At 39.1% G+C, this 20,039-nt stretch overlaps 1 protein-coding gene across 1 annotated transcript in view; it reads left to right on the forward strand.

Moving 5' to 3' along the window:
• Window positions 1-20,039, forward strand: part of LOC102811064 — a 164,303-nt gene that overhangs the window by 47,508 nt on the left and 96,756 nt on the right. The window contains exons 3-5 of the mRNA XM_006839454.1: window positions 1,567-1,741; window positions 3,592-3,694; window positions 7,492-7,552. Of these exons, the coding sequence (XP_006839517.1) occupies window positions 1,567-1,741; window positions 3,592-3,694; window positions 7,492-7,552 (339 nt within the window). The remainder of the gene's footprint in view (window positions 1-1,566; window positions 1,742-3,591; window positions 3,695-7,491; window positions 7,553-20,039) is intronic.

Raw genomic sequence — 20,039 nt, forward strand, 5'->3', positions numbered from 1 at the left:
CTTATTTTTCTCAACTCCATTGTAAAGTGTTTTGAGACATTTTATAATCATTTTTCTGAATTCTTTCTCAGGTATCTCCAAGGCCTGCCTTCCTTGCAGCATGGATAGAAGGTCTACTTCTGGTTCATTTGTCTCAATATTTTATCTTTTTTCTGTACATGTGCTGATATGGTCATCTGCTTTTGCTTCTTGGGCATGTTTAATGTTTATCTGTGGCCCTAATAATTCATTAAGTATGTGTTTTGGTAATTTTTTATGTTTTCTGATTACCTCCGGGAATATGTGATCAGGATGTGGTCTTCCCTTTTCACACTTCTTATAGCTTAACTCAGAGTAACTTTTTTGAGCCTCAGTTGGGCCTGGGCCTGCGCGGCAGGCCGTTTGGGCCTTGGGCGGGCGGGTTGAGCCTAGGGCGGGCAGTTTGGGGCTCTGGGGGCCTGGGCGTCAGCGACTGGGCTGTAGGTGGGTTGGACCTCGGCTGAGTGGTTTGGGCCTCGGGCGAACGGTTTGGGCCTCTGGGGGCCTGGACGTCAGCGACCGGGCTCTAGGAGTCTTGGGCCTCGAGCAGGTGGTTTGGGCCTCCGGAGGGTGGGTTGGGCCTCTGGGGGCCTGGACGTTAGCGACCGGGCTGCAGGAGGGTTGGGCCTCTGGGGGCCTGGATGTCAACGACCGGGCTGCAGGAGGGTTGGGCCTCAGCCAGGTGGTTTGGGCCTCGGGCGGGTGGTTTGAGCCTCTGGGGGCCTGGACGTCAGTGACCAGGCTGCAGGAGGGTTGGGCCTCAGGCCGGTGGTTTGGGCCTCAGGCGGGTGGGTTGGGTCTCAGGGGCACTGGGCCTCAGCAGCCTGGCTGTGCGTCGGGTTGGGCCTTGGGGGCCCTGGACCTCGGCGGCGGCGGGTATGTGATTTGGGCCTTGGTTGGGCCTGGGCCTTTGTGACCAGTCTGTGGGCAGGTTGGGCCTCAGGGCAGGCCTTGGCCTCAGTGGGAGTGTCTGGGCCTTGGGCGTTCCTGAGCCTCTGTGGCTTGGCAGAGGGCTGGTCTAGGCTGGGGTTGTAGAGGGCTGGGGTAATGGCTGAAGGGAGGCAGTGTCCGTATTTGATGACGGAAAGAATGCCTCTCTCAGTCTCTCTGCACCGTGGGTACCCCAATTTTCCTGATATCTGTGCCGATATCCCTATTTGTTCAGCTTTGTTATCCTTTTCTCTGGAAATGCAGCCTCCTAAGTGGGGTTGCTCTAGCCCTGCATTCCAGTGTCTGCAGGGGGCAGAGGCACTTGCCGGCGCAGGCACGGGTGTGGAAGCAGGAGCCGCGTGCAGGCAGGCAAAAGCTTAAAATACCTATAATTCGTCAGCAATTTGATCTTTTAAAAAAACGAGTTCAGACTGTTGAAATATAAGATCTTATGTTTGTTCAAAGGCTGTCTGTCTGCTAGACAGAGGTTGCCTATGTGCGAATCTGCCTCTTTTCCCTGGAGACTTCCTTACCTGGGTTGCTTGGTCAGGGAAGCACCGCGTCACCCTATGCTTTACATTTTAAATAATTTCACAATGATTATTTCTACAATTTTAGGTATATTACAGCTAATACTGACACAGAAGAACAAAATTTTCCAGTCCCTAAGGCATTCAACACACACGTAGAGAAATTAAACTTAGAAGCCCTTCTTCAGAAAGCAGATAATTTACGGATGAGTGAGTCCAGCAAGATGGAGAGTTTTGAATTACTTTGTGACCATAAAGAAAAGGTAAGAGATACGTAGCAACCTTTTTGTATTGTTTTTAGTTGGAATTTAATATACTATCCCATTCATATTGTAACCATAACTTTTATTTCACAGTTTATACTAGCTTAATTTGGGGCATATAATTTTTCTATAAAATGATTGTAAAAATGTTTAAAGTATAAACGTTAAGTATATTAGGCCTAGGCTCTGTAGGATAAGCACTAGACTGCTAACCACCAAGTGGGTGGTTCGAGCCCACCAGCTGCTTTGCAGAAAAAAAATGAGGCTTTCTGCTCCTGCAAAGATTTACAGCCTCCGAAACCCTATACACGGTTGCTATGAGTTGGAACTGACTCGACAGCAAGAAACAACAAAGACAGAAAAATGAAAACCCAGAGCTCTGATTATACAGATTTACATTTATCTGATTTCCTATTAATTTTATATATTCAGTAAATATTTTATCACAGATAAGTAATGGCCAATTATGCCAAGGCACATAATACTGTGTCTCTGATGGAAGATAAACTGCATTTTAACTTTTCTGCCTTATAGCTATCAATACAACAGCAATCAATATATAAAACTCTTTTTACTACTAGTCATTTTTTTGTTAATGTTGGGCCTGAATTGGAACAACTATAACCACTCTCAAAAAGAAAAGAAAAATAACTGTTTCTCATATCCCAAGGAGAGATAAATGTTTTGTCTTTTTGTGTACAAGTTAAATATTTAGCAGTTCTAAACATAGTGTTTGAAAGTAGTTTAAAAAAAAAAAGACAACTACAGTATTATATTGTTAATTTAAATAATAAATGTGGCTATTCTTTTGAATGGAGTTTTGGTGTGGCACTGTGGGTTAATGCACTGGACTGCAAGGTCGGTTTGAACTGTAAACCATCATCGGTTTGAACTGTAAACCAACAAAGTTGTGGTTCAAGCTCACAGTCACTCCTCGGAAAACCTATGCAGGATTACTATGGATTGGAACCTAGTCAATGGAACTTAACAGTAACAACAACTCTTTCAAGTAGAAGTAATCCAACTACTGCTCTTACTTGAAATGTTCATTGAGGTGTCATAGAGGCAGATAACTTAGGAAGGAAAACAAGACTAGGCTGCTACAGCCCAGAACGAACAGTGGTTTAATCAAGGTTTGGTGCATTGTGGTCTCTAGCAATTCTTCCTTCTATACAGCTAAAGATAGTATCAGAATGATAATAATTAAAATCAAAATCCAAGTACAATACTTTATTAGGTCACATTTCTTAACCATAAAGATTTTGAATTTTCTGGTAGCATAGTGGTTACAAATCGGACTGCGAACCTCAGGGTCAGCAGTTCGAAACTGCCAGCTGTTTCGCTGGAGAAAGATGAGGCGTCTGCTCCCGTAAAGATTTACAGCCTCGGAAACCCTGTACAGAGTCGCTATGAGTCGGAACCGACTCCACGGCACATAACAACAACAATATTATGTACAGGAGGCTTCAAAAGTTCATGGGAAAATGGAACTAAAAGATAATTGGATTTTTTTCCACAAATTTTTCTAAGTGCCATCATATTTATATATGGGATAAGCATTGTTCTTATAACTGCAAGGTCAGCATTTCAACCTCACCACCTGCTCCAAGGGAGAGAGATGAGGCTGGCTGTTCCTGTAAAGATTTACAGTCTCAGAAACTATACACAGTCACTGTGAGTTGGAATCAACTTGATGGCTGTGGGTTTGATTTAGCTTTTATAGAATAATCTATAATTATAAATTTACCTGTCTGAATTTTAAACGTTGCTCTGGAAAACATTTCACATTGTGCTCAGGTTAATAAGTTAATCAAGGTGCAAATCAGTGTGCAATTCTATTTTCTTTTCAGTTTAAAGATGAAATAGAGTTTATTTGGCGGTTAGCTCGCGCTTATGGGGATATGTATGAGTTATCTACAAATGCACAAGAAAGAAAACATTATGCTAATATTGGTAAGTTTTGGGTTTTTTTTTTTAAAGATTGGTGTCCTCAAATGGCAATTATGATCTTCAATGAATCACTAATGAATTTGGATGAAATTATCTTAAAATTATTGTATTTAATCTATTTTAATATATCCTGGTTCAAAAATAGAGCCTTAGTGGTGCAATGGGCTAAGGTCAGCAGTTCAAACTTGCTCCAAGGGAGAAGGATGACACTGTCCACTCGGTAAAGCTGTACTGTTGGAAACCCTTAGGAGCAGTTTTACTTTGCTCTCTAGGATCACAATAAGTTGAAATGAACTCGATGGCATTTGGTGGGTCCAAACAATACACACAATCTTAGGACAGAAAAAAAGAATTTTTTTTTTTTTCCCAGAACTGAATTATAGTTCCTTATCAAAAAAAGAATATTTTATAATGTTGTTTTCAGGTGTTTTTAAGTCGATTCCTACTCCTAATAACTCCTACTCCTAATAATCTGAAAAACATGGCATCAGGATTAGAGGAAGACTCATTAGCAACCTGTGGTATGCTGATGATACAACCTTGCTTGCTGAAAGCGAAGAGGACTTAAAATACTTACTGAGGAAGATCAAAGATCAAAGCCTTCAGTATGGATTTCATCTCAATGTAAAGAAAACAAAAACCCTCACCACTAGACCAATAAACAACATTCTTAGCAACGGAGAAAAGATTGAAGTTGTCAAGGATTTCGTTTTTCTTGGATCAACTATCAACATTCATGGAAGCAGCAGTCAAGAAATCAAATGACATATTGCATTAGGCAAATCTGCTGCACAGACCTTTCTAAAGTGTTGAAGAGCAAAGCTTGAGGACTAAGGTACATCTGACTCAAGCCATGGTATTTTCAATCACCTCATACATGCTAAAACTGGACAGTGAATAAGGAGGATTGTAGAAGAATTGATTATTTTGATTTATGGTGTTGGAGGAGAATATTGAAAATGCCATGGGCTGCCAAAAGAACCAACAGATCTGTGTTGGAAGAAGTGTAGCCGGAGTGTCATTGGAGGCCAAGATGGCCAAACATCATCTCTCATACTTTGGACCTATTGTCAGAAGGGACCAGTCGCTGGAGAAGGATATCATGTTTGGTAAGGTGGAGGGTCAGAGAAATAGAGGAAGACCCCCAGTGAGATGGATTTGCAAAGTGGCAGCATCACTGAGCTCATGCGTGGCAACAATTGTGAGGTTGGCTCAGGATCGGGCAGTGTTTCGTTCTGCTGTGCATAAGGTTGCTATGAGTTGGTACTGACTCAATGGCACTTAGCAACAACAACAATAATAATTTGATAAAGGAGCTCTGGTAGCATAGTGGTTACAAATTAGGCTGCTAACCTCAAGGTCAGCAGTTCAAAAGTGCCAGCAGTTCTGTGGGAGAAAAATGAAGGTTTCTGCTCCAATAAAAATGTACAGCCTTGGAAACCCTGTACACATTCACTGTGAGTCAGAACTGAGTCTTTGACACATAATCACCGTCACCAATAATCTGGTAAAATAGCCCTATGTGACAGAGAAGAACTGATCCATAAGGTTTTTTAGGACACATTAGTGGGGACAGATTGCTAGATCTTTTCTCCTGCAGAACCACATAGTGGGTTCAAACCACTGACTTCTCAGTTACCAGCTGGAGCACTTAACCATTGCATCACCAGGGCTCTGTACATGTTAGAATAGGCAGCTGGAAAAAACTCAACTTTCAGTTTTAAAAGTTATAAAATCCCAGGACAAACAAGACTTGAAGTGGTAGTATTAAAGAAACACAGAAGGCAGTTGTCTTTAGCCGTAGTCCTTCACCAGAGTTAAAGTAAAACACCTTCCTTCGAATATTACTTTAGTGAACACAAAGAAATAACTTCTTAAATTGTAGTTACTATGTTTTGTTTTTGTTTTAGTTTAATTGATCTTGATAAAACAAGACTAGCCCTAATGTGGGTATTGGGAAAGAAGGTAGGAATATGGTAGTTTTGATGCAGTATTATTCAAATAAGCATAGGTATGAAGAAACAGAGAAGTGTTCTTAAAGGAAATTGTAGAATATTAAAATAGTGTGTAAATAGGATGGAAGAGGTTATGATGGGAGGGTGGGGTTGATGTTGGGAAGTTTGTTTTAGAGATAAGTAACACTTTACCTCTGGTAGCGTAGTGGTTACGAATCGGGCTGCGAACCGCAAGGTCAGCAGTTCGAAACTACCTGCTGCTCCGCGGGAGAAAGATGAGGCGTTCTGCTCCTATAAAGATTAACAGCCTCGGAAACCCTGTGGAGGGTCGCTGAGTCGGAACCAACTCCACGGCACACAACAACAACAACAACAACACTTTACCCAGGCAAAGTCACTTCAGATGGCTATTTTTAAATGGAGTAGAAGTTTAACACATGAGATGGTGAAAATGGAAAAGAAATGAACTGGAGGAAGTTCAGGGACAAGAATGGAGTTTAGGATTGGAATAAAGTATATCTGAAAAAGAGAAAAAGTTAAGGTTTAATGTGCCAAAGAAAAAGGAGTGAAGCCTCAGATGTGTAAGTGTTCATTCAGATACTGAAATACATTTTTTTAAAAATCCTAAAGAATGGAGCTGTATGATTTCAAACTTTAAAAAAAAAATCCTGATTTATGAAGATAATCTCAACCACTTATTTAGAAAACTATTTTGCCGGTCATTGGATAATTTAGTCAAAGTGGAAAAAAATGGAACAAGAGAAATGGATGAATGAATTATACAAGATGACAACTTCGGAAATTTGGAGAAAGATTTTCAGAATGCACTTCAGTATTGTTGCAAGCACTTTGATTTTTCTAGTCATTAGACCAGAGGTCCTGGTGTGGCCCAGTAGGATAAGCACTGGACCTCATCATGAATGGTCTGGACTATGAGGTTGGCTGTTCAAACCCACCTCAAAAATTCTACATTTGTTAACTCCAATCCATAGTGAACAAGTCAACAGCACTTAACAAGACCGGGGTGGGGAACCTTTTTCTGCCAAGGGCCATTTGGATATTTATAACCTCACTTATTATAAATTTATGTTGCTATGTAAAAAGCTCCTAGATTCATTGAATTTCAGCCCCGCCTGTCCCTGTCATACCTTGGCAGGGCCAAACCACAGAATTTCGGGAGTTTATACAGCCTGCAGGCCGGTTGTTCCCCACCCCTGCATCAGACAGACTTATACCTAAAATAATTACATTAGTAAAAGCTAATCTGAAATGTAGCAGAATGATTCAGGCAGTCATTTATGTCCTAGAGCCTCTCCTCTTCATTATTGTGAATGATGAGGAGTGGACTTCTCTGGGAAGCCTTCCCTCACCCCTACTTTGCTTTGCTTTTTACTTTTCCTTTTTCGTTGTTTGTTTATGTACCTGCTTGCTGCCTCTTGGACTATGAGCTCTTAAGAGGTCAAAGATTATGTCATGTGATTTTTAATCTCAGAAGCTCACGTGACGTGGCAATCGATTACAAAATTTTTATCATGATTTTAAATACTTATAATACTTGGATGACTTTCCTTGTACTTGGCTCAATCCCTTTGACTTAAGTGGGTCTCAAACGTGAGTGTACCGCAGAATAATAAAGGCTCACTGAAACACAGATTGCTGGGCCCCACTTTCAGGAGTTCTCATAAGTAGGTCTCCTGTGTGGCTGAAAATGTGTTCTTCTAACAAATTTTAATACTTACGCTTCTGGTCCTGGGACTATACTTTGAGAACTACCGACTTAATTAAAAAATGTGCCCCCTACCAACTCATTTAAAAGTACTAAGTATGAGTATATTTATTTTTCAGGAAAAACTTTCGGTGAAAGAGCTATTACTAAAGGACCCATGAATGGCTATTGTCATCTGTGGTAAGTATACATACCAATATATTCTGGTCTCCGTGGCTGCTAATGAGATGTCAGCTATTAATCCTGTTGTAGTTATTTGGATATGATGAGTCCTTTTTTTTTTTTAATTGGTCTTCCAGCATTTTGAGTGTAATATGTCTGGGTGTGTATCTTCTTGCATTTATCCTACTTGTTTTATAAGCTTCTTATTATGTGAAGATAAATGCTTTTCATTAATGTTTTATAGCTTTCAGTACATAAGGAAGCTTCAGAAAGTTCATGGGAAAATTCCAGTTTCTTTCAATGCTATTTTTCCTTGAGTTCTTTGAAGCCACTAGTGCAAGTCTTGAATTTATTTTGTTAAATTTATTCCTATTTTGTTATTTTTGATACTCTTGTGAATGGGAGTGTGTTCTGAATTTCATTTTAGGACTGTTCATTGCTATCATTTAGAAATACAATGCATTTTACTACATGTATATAGGTCATTGTTTTAGCCCTGTGATGTTGATAGGCATGTTTATTAGTTGTAGTGTTGTTGTTTTTTTTGTAGGTTACTTGGAATTTTCTAAATATAGGATCATGCTATCTAGAGTCCATGAGATTTGAAAATTCTGTTCTGCATTTTCTCCATTTTGCTCAGTATTCTTTAATAGAATCTTAGATCAGAATGTTCAGTAATGGTAGTCAGTCATCCTGTTCCTCTTGTCAACATGGCAAAGGAAGTAGTCGTTCATGGAGGCAACCAACCACACACTCAATTTGCTCCTTCAGTACCTGATTCTCCTCCTTTCTTTGTTGCTTCAGGTGATTGGAGACCATTTTTTTGTACCTTGGATAGCTGCTTGCTAACTTTTAAGAAACTATTCACTATGCAGCAAAATAGGAAATCGAAGTACTGAGAAGCAATACTAATTTTACATTTATTTTTGAACAATAACTTTCCTTTATATAGAATTCCTGTTGACTTGTTTTTCTTTCAGAATTGTAAATATATTCTGGTTTTCATGGCTTCTAATGAGATGTCAGATATTAATTCTGTTGTAGTTCTTGGATATGATGAGATTTTTCTTTTGCTTTTTTTTTTTTTGTCTTCAGCATTTTGGCTATGGTATGTCTGGGTGTGTATCTTCTTGCATTTATCTTCTTGTTTTTATAAGTATCTTATTATGTGAAGATTCATGTTTTTCATCAAACTTGGGAAATTTTTTAGGTATTTGGTATCCCTGTTATGCATTTACTGGTGTGCTTAATAAACTAAATAATTCAACTCAAGACAGAGTAGAAGAACTTTATAGGGTCTCCAAGTCTAAAGTTACTGAAGCAGCTTGCCTCTTCTTTCTCCCACAGAACTACAGGTGGGTTTGAACCACCAACCTCGAGGTTAGCAACTCAATTATTAACCCATTGTACTACCAGGACTCCTTGGTGTGTCTGATAGTGTACCACATTTATTTTCATTTTTTTTTATGGTTTGCCAGATTATATTCTATCTTTTGTCCTATTTTCCAGTTTACTGATTTCTTTCTTCTGCCAGCTCAAATCTTTTTAGAGCCCCTGTAGTGAATATTTCATTTCTTATACTTTTCAACTCCAGAATTTCCATGTGGTTTTTAAAAAGTTCTAGCTTTTTTCTGTTATTCACTGTATAATGAGTTATTGTTATAGACTTTCCTTTAATTCTTTAACCATAATTTACTCTAGTTCTTTAAACATTTATTTATAATAGCTGGTTTGAAATCTTTGCGTGCTAAGTCCAACATCTTGTCCCCTTCAGACATAGTTTCTTTTTTTCTTTTCCCTGTGTATGGGTCATAATTTTCCTATTTATTTTGCTATTATCATTTTTTTTAAAAAAAAATTGAAAACTGTGCATTTAGAATGATATGTTACAGAAACTCTGGGCTCTGACTCTCCCTAAACAGCAGGGATTATAATATTGCTGGATTTCTTTTTGGTTTGTTTATTTGATTTGTGACTGCCTTTCTGAAATCTGCAGAATCCATTTCCTCCCGCACTATGTAACTACTGATGACTCTTCTTGTTCTTTTCTCTCTTGTTTTTGTTGGTAAGCCTGGCTTCTATGATCACCCTGGGTTGGCCAGTAGTCAGAAGTTGAGCCATCATTCAAAACTTTTCCCTTTGCTACTGGATCTGTGTGTAGCTTAGGGAATGCATTAAAAATTCAGGCATTTTGCAAGCCTGGTAGTAGTAGTGGGTTATGCATTGGACTGCTAACCACAAGGTCATCAATTTGAATCACTAGCTACTCCACAGAAGAAGGATGATGCTTCTGCTCCCGTAAAGATTTACAGCCTTAGAAACCTTTTATAGGGTCACTTTGAGTCTGAACCATCTTGAAGGTACACCACCACTGACACCACCATTTACCCTGACTTTTACTTTCTTCAAAGATACCAAATTTAGTTCAAATGACTTAGGACCCTCCCCAGTCTCTCCTCAGTAAGCATTTGGTGTTGTGCCACCACCGTGGGTAAGTAGACAGTTATCTAGGTCCATTGTGGCTTTCTCATTCCATGCTAAATGTTTACCTGACCTAACCTCTATCTAGACCTCAGACGAGTTTTGATGGTTGTTAAGTGCCTGTCAAGTTGGTTCTGACTCATAGTGACCCTGTATAGGGTTTCCAAGGAGTGGCTGGTGAATTTGAATCTCAGATCTTGTGGTTCAAATCAACCTTGCAGTCCAGTGCTTATCCTACAAGGCCATGTCAGGACTCCCTTAGCTTTTTTGTTTTTTTTTTTTGCAATTGTCATCCTATTGTCTTTAGCAATGCCTCTGGATTTGGGGGATTGCAAATAAGTCAGCCTACTGCAGGTCCTGCTTTACCCTGATTAAACATCTGCAGCACGGAGCTATAGAGGTGAGGGAATGAGTGTTTTAGCATCAAGCAGAAACACTACAGACTCCCATAGTTGTTACGAAAGTCCAGCCGATTTTCTTGAATAAACACATCTGAATTCATTGTATACCTTTAGTCAATTTCCACAGTCCTTGAATGGCTGGTTTTACCAGCGTCATCCAGTTTTATTGCATACTGAGTTGTAGATTGGCTGAGCATCTCAATTAGTTATTGCATACATTAAATACGATTTGCTTGTTCAGCTCATTTACATATTCCAAGTGCATACATTAAATACGATTTGCTTGTTCAGCTCATTTACATATTCCAAGTGTTTTAAAACACTTGATTAATGACTATCTGGCAGAATTCTGTGAAATCCAGTTCCTCCCACACTAAAATACTGATTTTTACTACAAAATCAAGAAATAACTCAATTTGAGAAACCAAGAATGAAAACATTAAAAATAAGTAGGGCTATGAATCTAGGTAGCGTAGTGGTTACGAATCGGGCTGCGAACCTAAAGGTCAGCGGTTCGAAACTACCAGGCGCTCCGCTCATCGAAAGATGAGGCTTTCTACTCCCGTAAAGATTTACACCCTCGGAAACCCTGTACAGGGTCGCTATGGGTCGGAACCGACTCGATGGCACTTAACAACAACAACAACAATGAATCTAGGAATCATAAAAAATAAAATAATTCCTTATATTGAATTTTTTAAAAATAAGTTGTTATTGTGAACTGAGTGATAGTTTACATGGGAGAACATTGGTTTTACACTCATTCTATCATATTTCCTTCCATTGCAATGATTACAATCCCCTCTGTGCATCATTCACCAGTATTTGCTTCTAGTCCCTCTGATTTTTTTTTTTTGGATGTACACAAAAAAACTCAGGAATATATATTATTTAAATGACCAAAGGGCTCATTCTGCAAACCTGTCTCCTGGCTTCCAGCATATAGTCTTTCTCTTTCCATGATTCCTCATCTCTGCATCTCTGGTGTCGCTGCTTCTCTAGATAGGGTCCCACATTCTGTTCGTGCTCTTCTCCCTTGATGGTCCTAGGGTCCTCTGTTTCAGGACTGTAAAATTACGCCCCCATTTTTGTTACAAAACTTCTACCTTTCTAATTGTTACAGTCGCAATTAGTCATAATAACAATTATTCACTATTGAATCATACGAATCTTATCCCCTTCTCCTTTCAGTGGGGTGTCTACTTTCCCCCATACACTCTGAAACTAAACTCCCTCTTGAAAATTTGTAAGTCAGTCACTTTGTGCCTTTATAGTCCCACCCCCCATTTTAGGTTTATATTGCATTTTTAAAATAAATTATTAGATTGTATTATTAGTCACTTCAAATTTATGCTAGTGAATTATTTCCTTAGTTGCAGTTTTTATTTTTGTAATACTTGAAAAGAGGAAAATTAGAGCCAAGTGATGCTTCATACCTTAGAAATATTGCAAGTTCAGTTCCAGGCCACCACAGTAGAGTGGCAATCATAATAAAGCAAGTCAAGTCACACACAGTTTTTGGTTTCCCAGTGCACACACTTTATAACCTATAAAGTGTGTTAAGAGTATTGTGAAAATTTTGCAGTATTGTGAAAACTACCAAAATGTGATTCAGAGACACAAATTGAGCACATGCTATAGAAAGTGGTGCCAATAGACTAGCTTGATACTATGGCACTACACACCTTGAATTTGTTTTAAAAAAAAAACAATGCTGAAGTGACTGCCCTGGGGAAGGGATAATCACAAACTAGTCTTAAAAGGGAGTGTGTGGGAAATGAGCCAGAGCATCTGTTCCAGAATTAAGTTCTCATTCAAATGTGATCTGACAGAGGATCAATCCTCAGGAAACAGGCTTGGCAGGATCTAGGCAAGGTAGCAGGTCACAGCATTCTAGGAATGTCAGGTACCCAAGAGACCCCAAGCAGGGTGATTAGGCTCTGCGTAGGTTACATCCAGTTTTTATCATTTAATCCAAATCTTTTCATTTTCTTAGTAACCATTTTTTATTACTTCAGTCCTTTTATAAATTCTACAGGTTTAAAAAAAAAAAAAAGCCATTTGAAATACATGAAAGCTCAAACAAAAGGAATTTCATGTTTTAGATGAGTATAGGTGACTGTCTTTGGAGTAAAATAATCTATTTATTGAGAATGTTTTCTTTTGGTTCTATGTACATTTGCAAAAGAGTCCTGGTAACGGTGCTGCAGGATAATGCAATGGACTGCAAGGTTGGTTTGAACAGCAAGGTCAGCACTTCACAGCCACTCCTTGGAAACACTAGACAGAGTCGCTGTGAGTCTGAACCGACTTGACAGCACTTACCAACAACAAACATTTGCAAAGGAGCCCTGGTGGTACAGTGATTAAACATTCAGCTGCTAATCAGAAAGTCAGCAGTTCAAACCCACAAGTGTCTCCATAGGAGAAAGATGTGGCAGCATTGGAAGCCCTATGCAGGGTTGCTATAAATTGGAACCAACTCCACAGCACACCACCACCACTGCCATGTATAGATTTACAGCCTTGGAAACACTACGTTGTCGTTATGTATCGTGGAGTCGGTTCTGACTCATAGCGACCCTGTACAGGGTTTCTGAGGCTGTAAATCTTTATGGGAGCAGAAAGCCTCATCTTTCTCCTGCAGAACAGCTGGTCATTTCGAACTGCTGACCTTGTAGTTCGCAGCCCAATTCGTAACCACTATGCTGGAAACCCTATGGGGAAGTTTTATTATGTCTTATAGGGTCACTATGAGGGGAAATCAACTTGATGGTGGTGGGTTTGGTGTTTAATGGTTTCGGTATGTTTACAATTGAAAAACACTAGTAACAATAGATAGTTTTAAATGATTATATTACCCTTTTTTGTAGTTGATGAAGCCCTTGTGGTGCTGTGGGTTAAAGTGCTTGTCTTTGAACCCACCAGCTACTCCGTGGGAAATGTGCAGCCGTAGAATTCCGATGGGGCAGTTCTACTGTGTCCTCAGGTTATTGTGAGTTGCAGTTGACTTTGAGGGCGGTGGATTTGGTTTGGGTTTCCTTTAGAATCTGAACTGCTGGTTTTTTCAAAAGCAGACCTGTTTCTTCACTCTATCATCAGCAGGGGGAGCTCCAGACACAACCTCTCCTCTTAAAAATTCCCTGGACAAGAGTCAGATAATATTTTGTCATTCCAAGTACGAGGGACATGTGCCAAATACGAGCAGTTCTTTGGAAGCTGTTTTCACTTGGCACTTAAAATGAGATGCAACCCTATCCCTCCTGTCTCCCATGAGTAGGTAGGATGTAGAACCCACAGCGCCTGACCACTGAAATTCTCACTGTCAGTGGCTTCCTCCTCCCAGTGAATTCTTTTCCTTCTCATGGCCTAGAGATGGGTGAGAGACTTAAATCTGGAAGATTTTAGTAGGATTCCTTTAGTTTGTCATGCATGGATGATAAAGACTCTTGCTTCGCATAAGTGCTTTAGGATAAGTGCTTACAGACACTACTAACCACAAGGTCAGCAGTTCAGATCTCTACAGGAGAAACCCCATAACAACAACAACAGAAGTACACAAAGTACTGTTCTGTGCCCTTGTCAGAACTCCAGAAGAAAGGAAGGATTTTTTTGCAGTCAACGTCTTGGCATACCTTTAAAATCACTTCTCCAGTAAATGTGGGTAAGTCCAAAAGCATTGCTACAAAATCATAGTTTCCTTTACTAAGCAAAGCTATCACGTTTGTCTGTGTTTCCTAGGCCTATCACTTCTGAAGGCAGTGTCTTCATCTCTTCTAACACTTATCCAAAGAATTCTGTGTTCTTCGATTTTTACCACATCAAAACTATACTTTTGACATCCTCGAGGAATTCATATAGTGTTACTTTTCTTTGAGTTTAGGGAACAAAAAAAGTCTGAAGTAATAAGATTAGGGTGATAGGGTGCCTAGGGGTGATTTTGTACTGCCAACCTTTTGACTGGCAGTTGAATGCTTAACTGTTTGTGCCATCCAGGAACTCCATTATGTGTGTGGAACTGTAGGATACAGCACTAGACCACAAGGTCAGTTTAAACCACAAGGTCAGCAGTTCAAACACGCAAGCTATTCCTAAGAAACCCTATTCAGGATTGCTATGATTTGGAAACAACTCAATGGCACTTAACAACAAATTTATTTATATTTGCATTAAAGTACGTATTGTCCTTTACTTGTAGTAGTAACTATCATGAATTTGGACTTACCAAAATGGTCTCTGTTTCTTGCTCCTGTTTGATGTGGGAAGAGTTTGGGCACTGGTTAACCACATGAGGATGAAGAAGGAGCACACCCAACTCCTTCTCTACTCTGGGTCATTCTTCCTCTGCTACCCTTTTCCTTCTCCAATAGATGCATCAGCATCCACAAAGAATCACATTTTTAAAAAATGTATACTTGATGATAACCCTTGATTTGAAGACTTTTCGCGGAGTTGAGTTTCCAAATTCTCATAGAGGAAGATTCTGTTTTGTGCTTATAGATTATGTTTAACTTTTCCTGATCAGGCTACTTGTCTGCCTTTCACTAATCAGACTCTTCTCCTCATTCATCTTTTTTTTTTTCTTGTTTTACTTATTGCTGTGAATTGATTATCTTGTCAGTTTTATCTAAATTTTTAAAATGTACTCTATTGATTGCAAGATTTCTCAATTAAATATTACAGTCCTACAATGATGAAAGAGAGAAATTTAAACTTTGACTTGAGAAGCAGTGAATAAAATTTAGGTTAGCTATTTTCATAATTAATGACAATAAAATATTTAGAAACAATCTTATTCTGCCAGGATCTTTATCAGAATATCAAGATTCCGATAAGCATTTTTCATTCTTTTAGCATAATGACAAACTATGGTCAGCAGACCAAATTGGCTGTCTGTTTTTGTAAATAAAGTTTTATTTGAACACAGAAATTCCCATGCATTTGCGCACAGCAACAGAGTTGAGTATACTATTACAAATTCAGACTTAGAGAAAACAAGTACTTGAGCTTTAAGGTTATGTAAATTTGCCCCCACTTTGAAACAACTGAACCAGTCTCTTCTCACACTCCTAGTAGGGCCATGTAGGATCAGCATTAGACTTGGATCCATAAGGCCAGCAGTTCCAACCTACCAGTTGCTCCCCGGAAACCCTACACAGGGTCGCATAGGAAACCCTGTATATGAGTCAGAACTGACTTCAACAACTACTACTACTAAACCAATTCTTCATCACAGTCACCTTCACTTGCTGCACATGGAGCTTTTAAATGATTGAAAAAGCTTTGTGCCTTTTTTTTTTTTTTTTGGCATTAGTATAAGCTAAATACGAACCACGGCACCTGTTTTGACTTACTATAAATTCAACTTACAGACACTCTGAGGAGCTTCTGTGTAACTTGGGGACTACTTTGTAGCTGGAACAAAGATGGCCTGGCCCCAAAGCATAAATTATTAACTTTCTGGCCTTATAGCAAATAATTTCAGATTCTTGATTTCCAGTGTCATGTGATGGTTTATAAACCTTAAATCTGAAACAAAAGATAAAATCTTTAGGGATAAATTACTGGAAAGGGTAGGAATTTCTGCTGGTACAAATGGTTAAGTGCTCTCCTAATAACTGAAAGGCTGGCTCTCCTAATAACTGAAAGGCTGGCAATTCCCACCCAGAGGCACCACCGAGAAAGACGTAGCTACCTTACAGGCTTGTCATGAGTCGTTTCTGACTCAGTGGCACTTCACAAGTCTCTCAGTATAAATAGCATTAGTGCTGAATAGAGCACTGCAGGCAAACTCAGACAGATGGTATCAATGTTGTTGAAGTTTTCATGTTTCCCAGTTATTACGGATATATTGTACATTAATGCCTTGAAAGCCCAGTGGAGGTGTTCTCTGCAACATGTGGGGTTGGACTGATTCAACAGTCTAGTTTGGTTTGAGTTGTCATTGTGAAGGATTAATATTTGGGTAATACTGATTTTAAAGGCTGGTTTTCCAAATTCATCTTTTCTAAAATGTAATTGCTTTGTAACGTTAGCACTACCTATGTTTTCTTATTAAAAGAGTTTCGTTGTACCAACCCCCAAACTTCTGGAATCACTAGAGTAAAATCACTAATGGATTTTCAGTTTGTTAGCCAAATAGGCCTGACCCTAATTATAAATAATGTCTTACAAATTTGTTGTGCTCTACCGTTCATGAATTACATCCACATGTCTTACAACATGTGATTCACGGAGCAGACTTTTTCCATTTTACAGAAGTTGAATTTATGCTTAAACAAGGTATTCTGTGTTTGTGTCTTGATTAGTAACCAGGGTCTCCCATGAAGTGGAAAAACAAAGTAGAACCCAGCTCTTAACAGTCTTACATACTTGATATTTTTAAAAATGTTTTACTGCCTCTTTTATCACCCTGTACAGGGTCGCTGTAAGTTCAAAACAATTCAATGGCACTTAATAATAATTCTATCATGGAGTTCTAGTGTAGCACTACAGGGTAAGCACTGGATTGCTAACTATAAGGTTGGCAGTTCAAACCCGCCAGCTGTACCTTGGAAACCCTATACAGGGTTGGTGTGAATTGTTTCTGACTCAATGGCACTTAACAACGCTCTCAGTATAAATAACATTAGTGCTGAATAGAGTGTTGCAGGTAAACTCAGACAGATGGTATCATTGTTGTTGAAGTTGTCATGTTCCCAGTTATTACGGATATATTCTACACTAATGCAAAGAAAATACAGAATTCTGTGAAAACCGGTAGAGTTAAAATGGCCTCTAGATGGAGACAACAGGACATACTTTAAATTAATACTCTTTGTTGTTGTTAAGTGCCTTAGAGTTGGAATCGACCCATAGCGACCTTATATAGGGTTTCTGAGGAGAAGCTAGTGAGCTTAAACTGCTGACCTTGCAGTTCAAACGGCTTTGCAGTCTGGCACATTAACCCACAGCGCCACACCAGGACTCCCTAATACTCTTTAGAGCTCCCACAAACTCAGAGTTGATAACAGAAAACTTTACATTACGTTTTGTGGTGAACAGTTTTTAAAACAAAAAGCACACACACATAAATAGAATTATTGAAAACAAAGAAGTGATGACCCTTTGAGAAAGAGACCAGGGCCCTTTGAATATTTGTGATACATAGGAAGATAAATAATATTTTAGACTTTAAAGAAAAAGACTTCAAGTAATATGATGGGAAAGATAAGAATCAAGGAATAAATTACTTAAAAGAGAAAACATATTTCATATAACAGTATTTATAAATCATAAATTTTTCCTGTACTCCAAATATGCTGACAGCAAAATGGAAGCTTAGAGATGTACATGAAGAGTTCTGATTTACAGAAACTAGACGACCAGTGAGCATAATCTATTCCTTTGATTCTAGCACAGATAATTAGTTGGGTTAGCAATGGAGTCCTGGTATGGCACTACAGGATAATGAGTTTGACCATAAAGTCAGTTTGAACTGCAAGGTCTGCGATTCAAATCCACCAGCCACTCCTCGGAAACCCTATACAGGGTCGCTGTGGGTCGAAATCGACTCGATAGCACTTAACACAACAGTGAAAAGCAAGTTAAGTTCAAATAGACCTAACATGATTTTTTTCTAAAAATATTAAATGAACTGTTTTTATTTCTTTGCTAGTAGACAGAGTAATTAGTTTAGTATATCTGTATTGCAGCAAGACCTTGAGTAAGGTTCCTTGTAGGGAAGAGGGAAAGACGTGGGCAACTGCAGAATCTAAGGCCCATGTCTGTGGCTTCGATTCTGGTGTGTTCAGTAATTTTTTCAGTGGATGAAGACACAGATATTTATATACTTATAAACATTGCACATAAAATTAGAAACACAACATATGATGCCTATTTATGATGGCTGACAATAATAATTTAAAGATAATTAAAATGACAATCAGATATTACACAAGATATGAATTACATAGGGATGAATTTCAAAGGACCTATGAAGAGAAATGTATCTAAAGTACCTTAATGTGGTTGTGTGCCTTCAAGTTGTTGTTGTCATTTAGTTTTTTAAGTTAATTTTTTATTTGCAATCTCAGGTTATGTTGACCTTGACTAACTCAGAAAAAGCAGTCTAAGGTCAGATTTTAGTGTACAGACACTCTTATATGGAGAATAAGAAGTAATAGGATAAGTTTACATGGGAGAAAATCAGTTTTACACTCATCATATTTCATTTCATTGCAATGATTACAATCCCCTCAATACATCATAATTCAACAGTATTTGCTTCTCTTCACTCTGTGTTTTTGTTTTAGTTTTTTTTCAGGAGGTGGGGAGTGGGATGTGTACAGAAACCCTCAGGAATATATAGCCATTTAAACAACCAAAGGGCTCATTCTGCAAGCCTGCCTCCTGGCCACCAGCACACAGCCTTCCTCTTTCAGTGAGTCTACAGTCTTCGGCTGCTCGATCTCTCCATGTCCTCATCTCTGCCTCCATCTTTGGTGGTCTTGCTTTTCTGGATAAGGTCCCATATTCTCCTTATGCTCTTCTTCCTTGATGGTCCTAGGGTCCTCTGTTTCTGGACTGAAAGATTAACTACTGCGCTGTTTATGTTACAAAACTTGTACCTTTACAGCTGTGATCATCTCAATTAGTCATGATTACAATTACTTCACTATTGAATCATAAAAATCTTAATCCCCATCTCCTTTCATCAGACTTGTCTAGCAATGAACACTATTCAGTAGGGACTCTACCATCCCCTGCACATTATGAAACTAAACTCCCTCTTGAAAACGTTTAAGTCAGTCACTTCGTACCTTGATAGCCTCCCCATCCCATTTTAGGTAGCCAATGTCTAAGTTGCCTGGGATGGGAGTGATCCTTGATGTGAACATTTCTTCCCTCTCAGTGGTATTTTGAGCTACTACATTCATAAGTAAAGGTCAAGTTCATCAAATTGTAGCAATTTACACTTGCTTTCCTTTAACAAAATTTTTTTATCTTCCTCTAAATTCTGATCATCCTGCCATCGCAGCTAGGTTAAATGGGTACTGTCTGCAAGTGTGGGTGTTCTTGTGTGTCTTCCCTCACTTAATGCTTCACTTTCAGGCCTAGCCCTCCATGGCTATGTCCTTGTCCATGGGCCCAGGAGTCCCCAGGTGTCACCATACTTTGGACCAACTAACCCTTCCTCTTCTTTCTCTCATCTCCAGGTCTACGGACCATGGTCAGACTGAGCCCATATATTCATTACTGTTTTCCCCCACTTTCCACTCACCAGTAAACCAGCATGGTTGCTGGCAAACTTACATGCTTACTTGGAAGGGGGTTCGTCCTGAATGGACTTGATTGCTTGCCTTAATGACTCCTGGGTGAACAACTTGCTTGTTCTGGTAGTAGCCAATCAGACTGCCATTTTTGTTTTGTTTTGTTTTTTTTCCGTACTGGTCTTTATTTCAAGAAGTATCTTCTGTTGCTCTAGTTGCTCATGGCTGGTCTGCATGTTCTTTCATATGGGAATGTCCCATCTTAGATGGTTCCAGATAGGGATAAGGATTCCACATAGGGTCTTATATACTACAAAGACTCCGCAAAAAGCCTCTTTCACTGGGCAAGTTCTAGCACCCCTTTTAGGTATT

Source organism: Chrysochloris asiatica, unplaced genomic scaffold (genome assembly GCF_000296735.1).
Source record: "Chrysochloris asiatica unplaced genomic scaffold, ChrAsi1.0 scaffold00024, whole genome shotgun sequence".
In the NCBI taxonomy this organism is placed as follows: Eukaryota; Metazoa; Chordata; class Mammalia; order Afrosoricida; family Chrysochloridae; genus Chrysochloris; species Chrysochloris asiatica.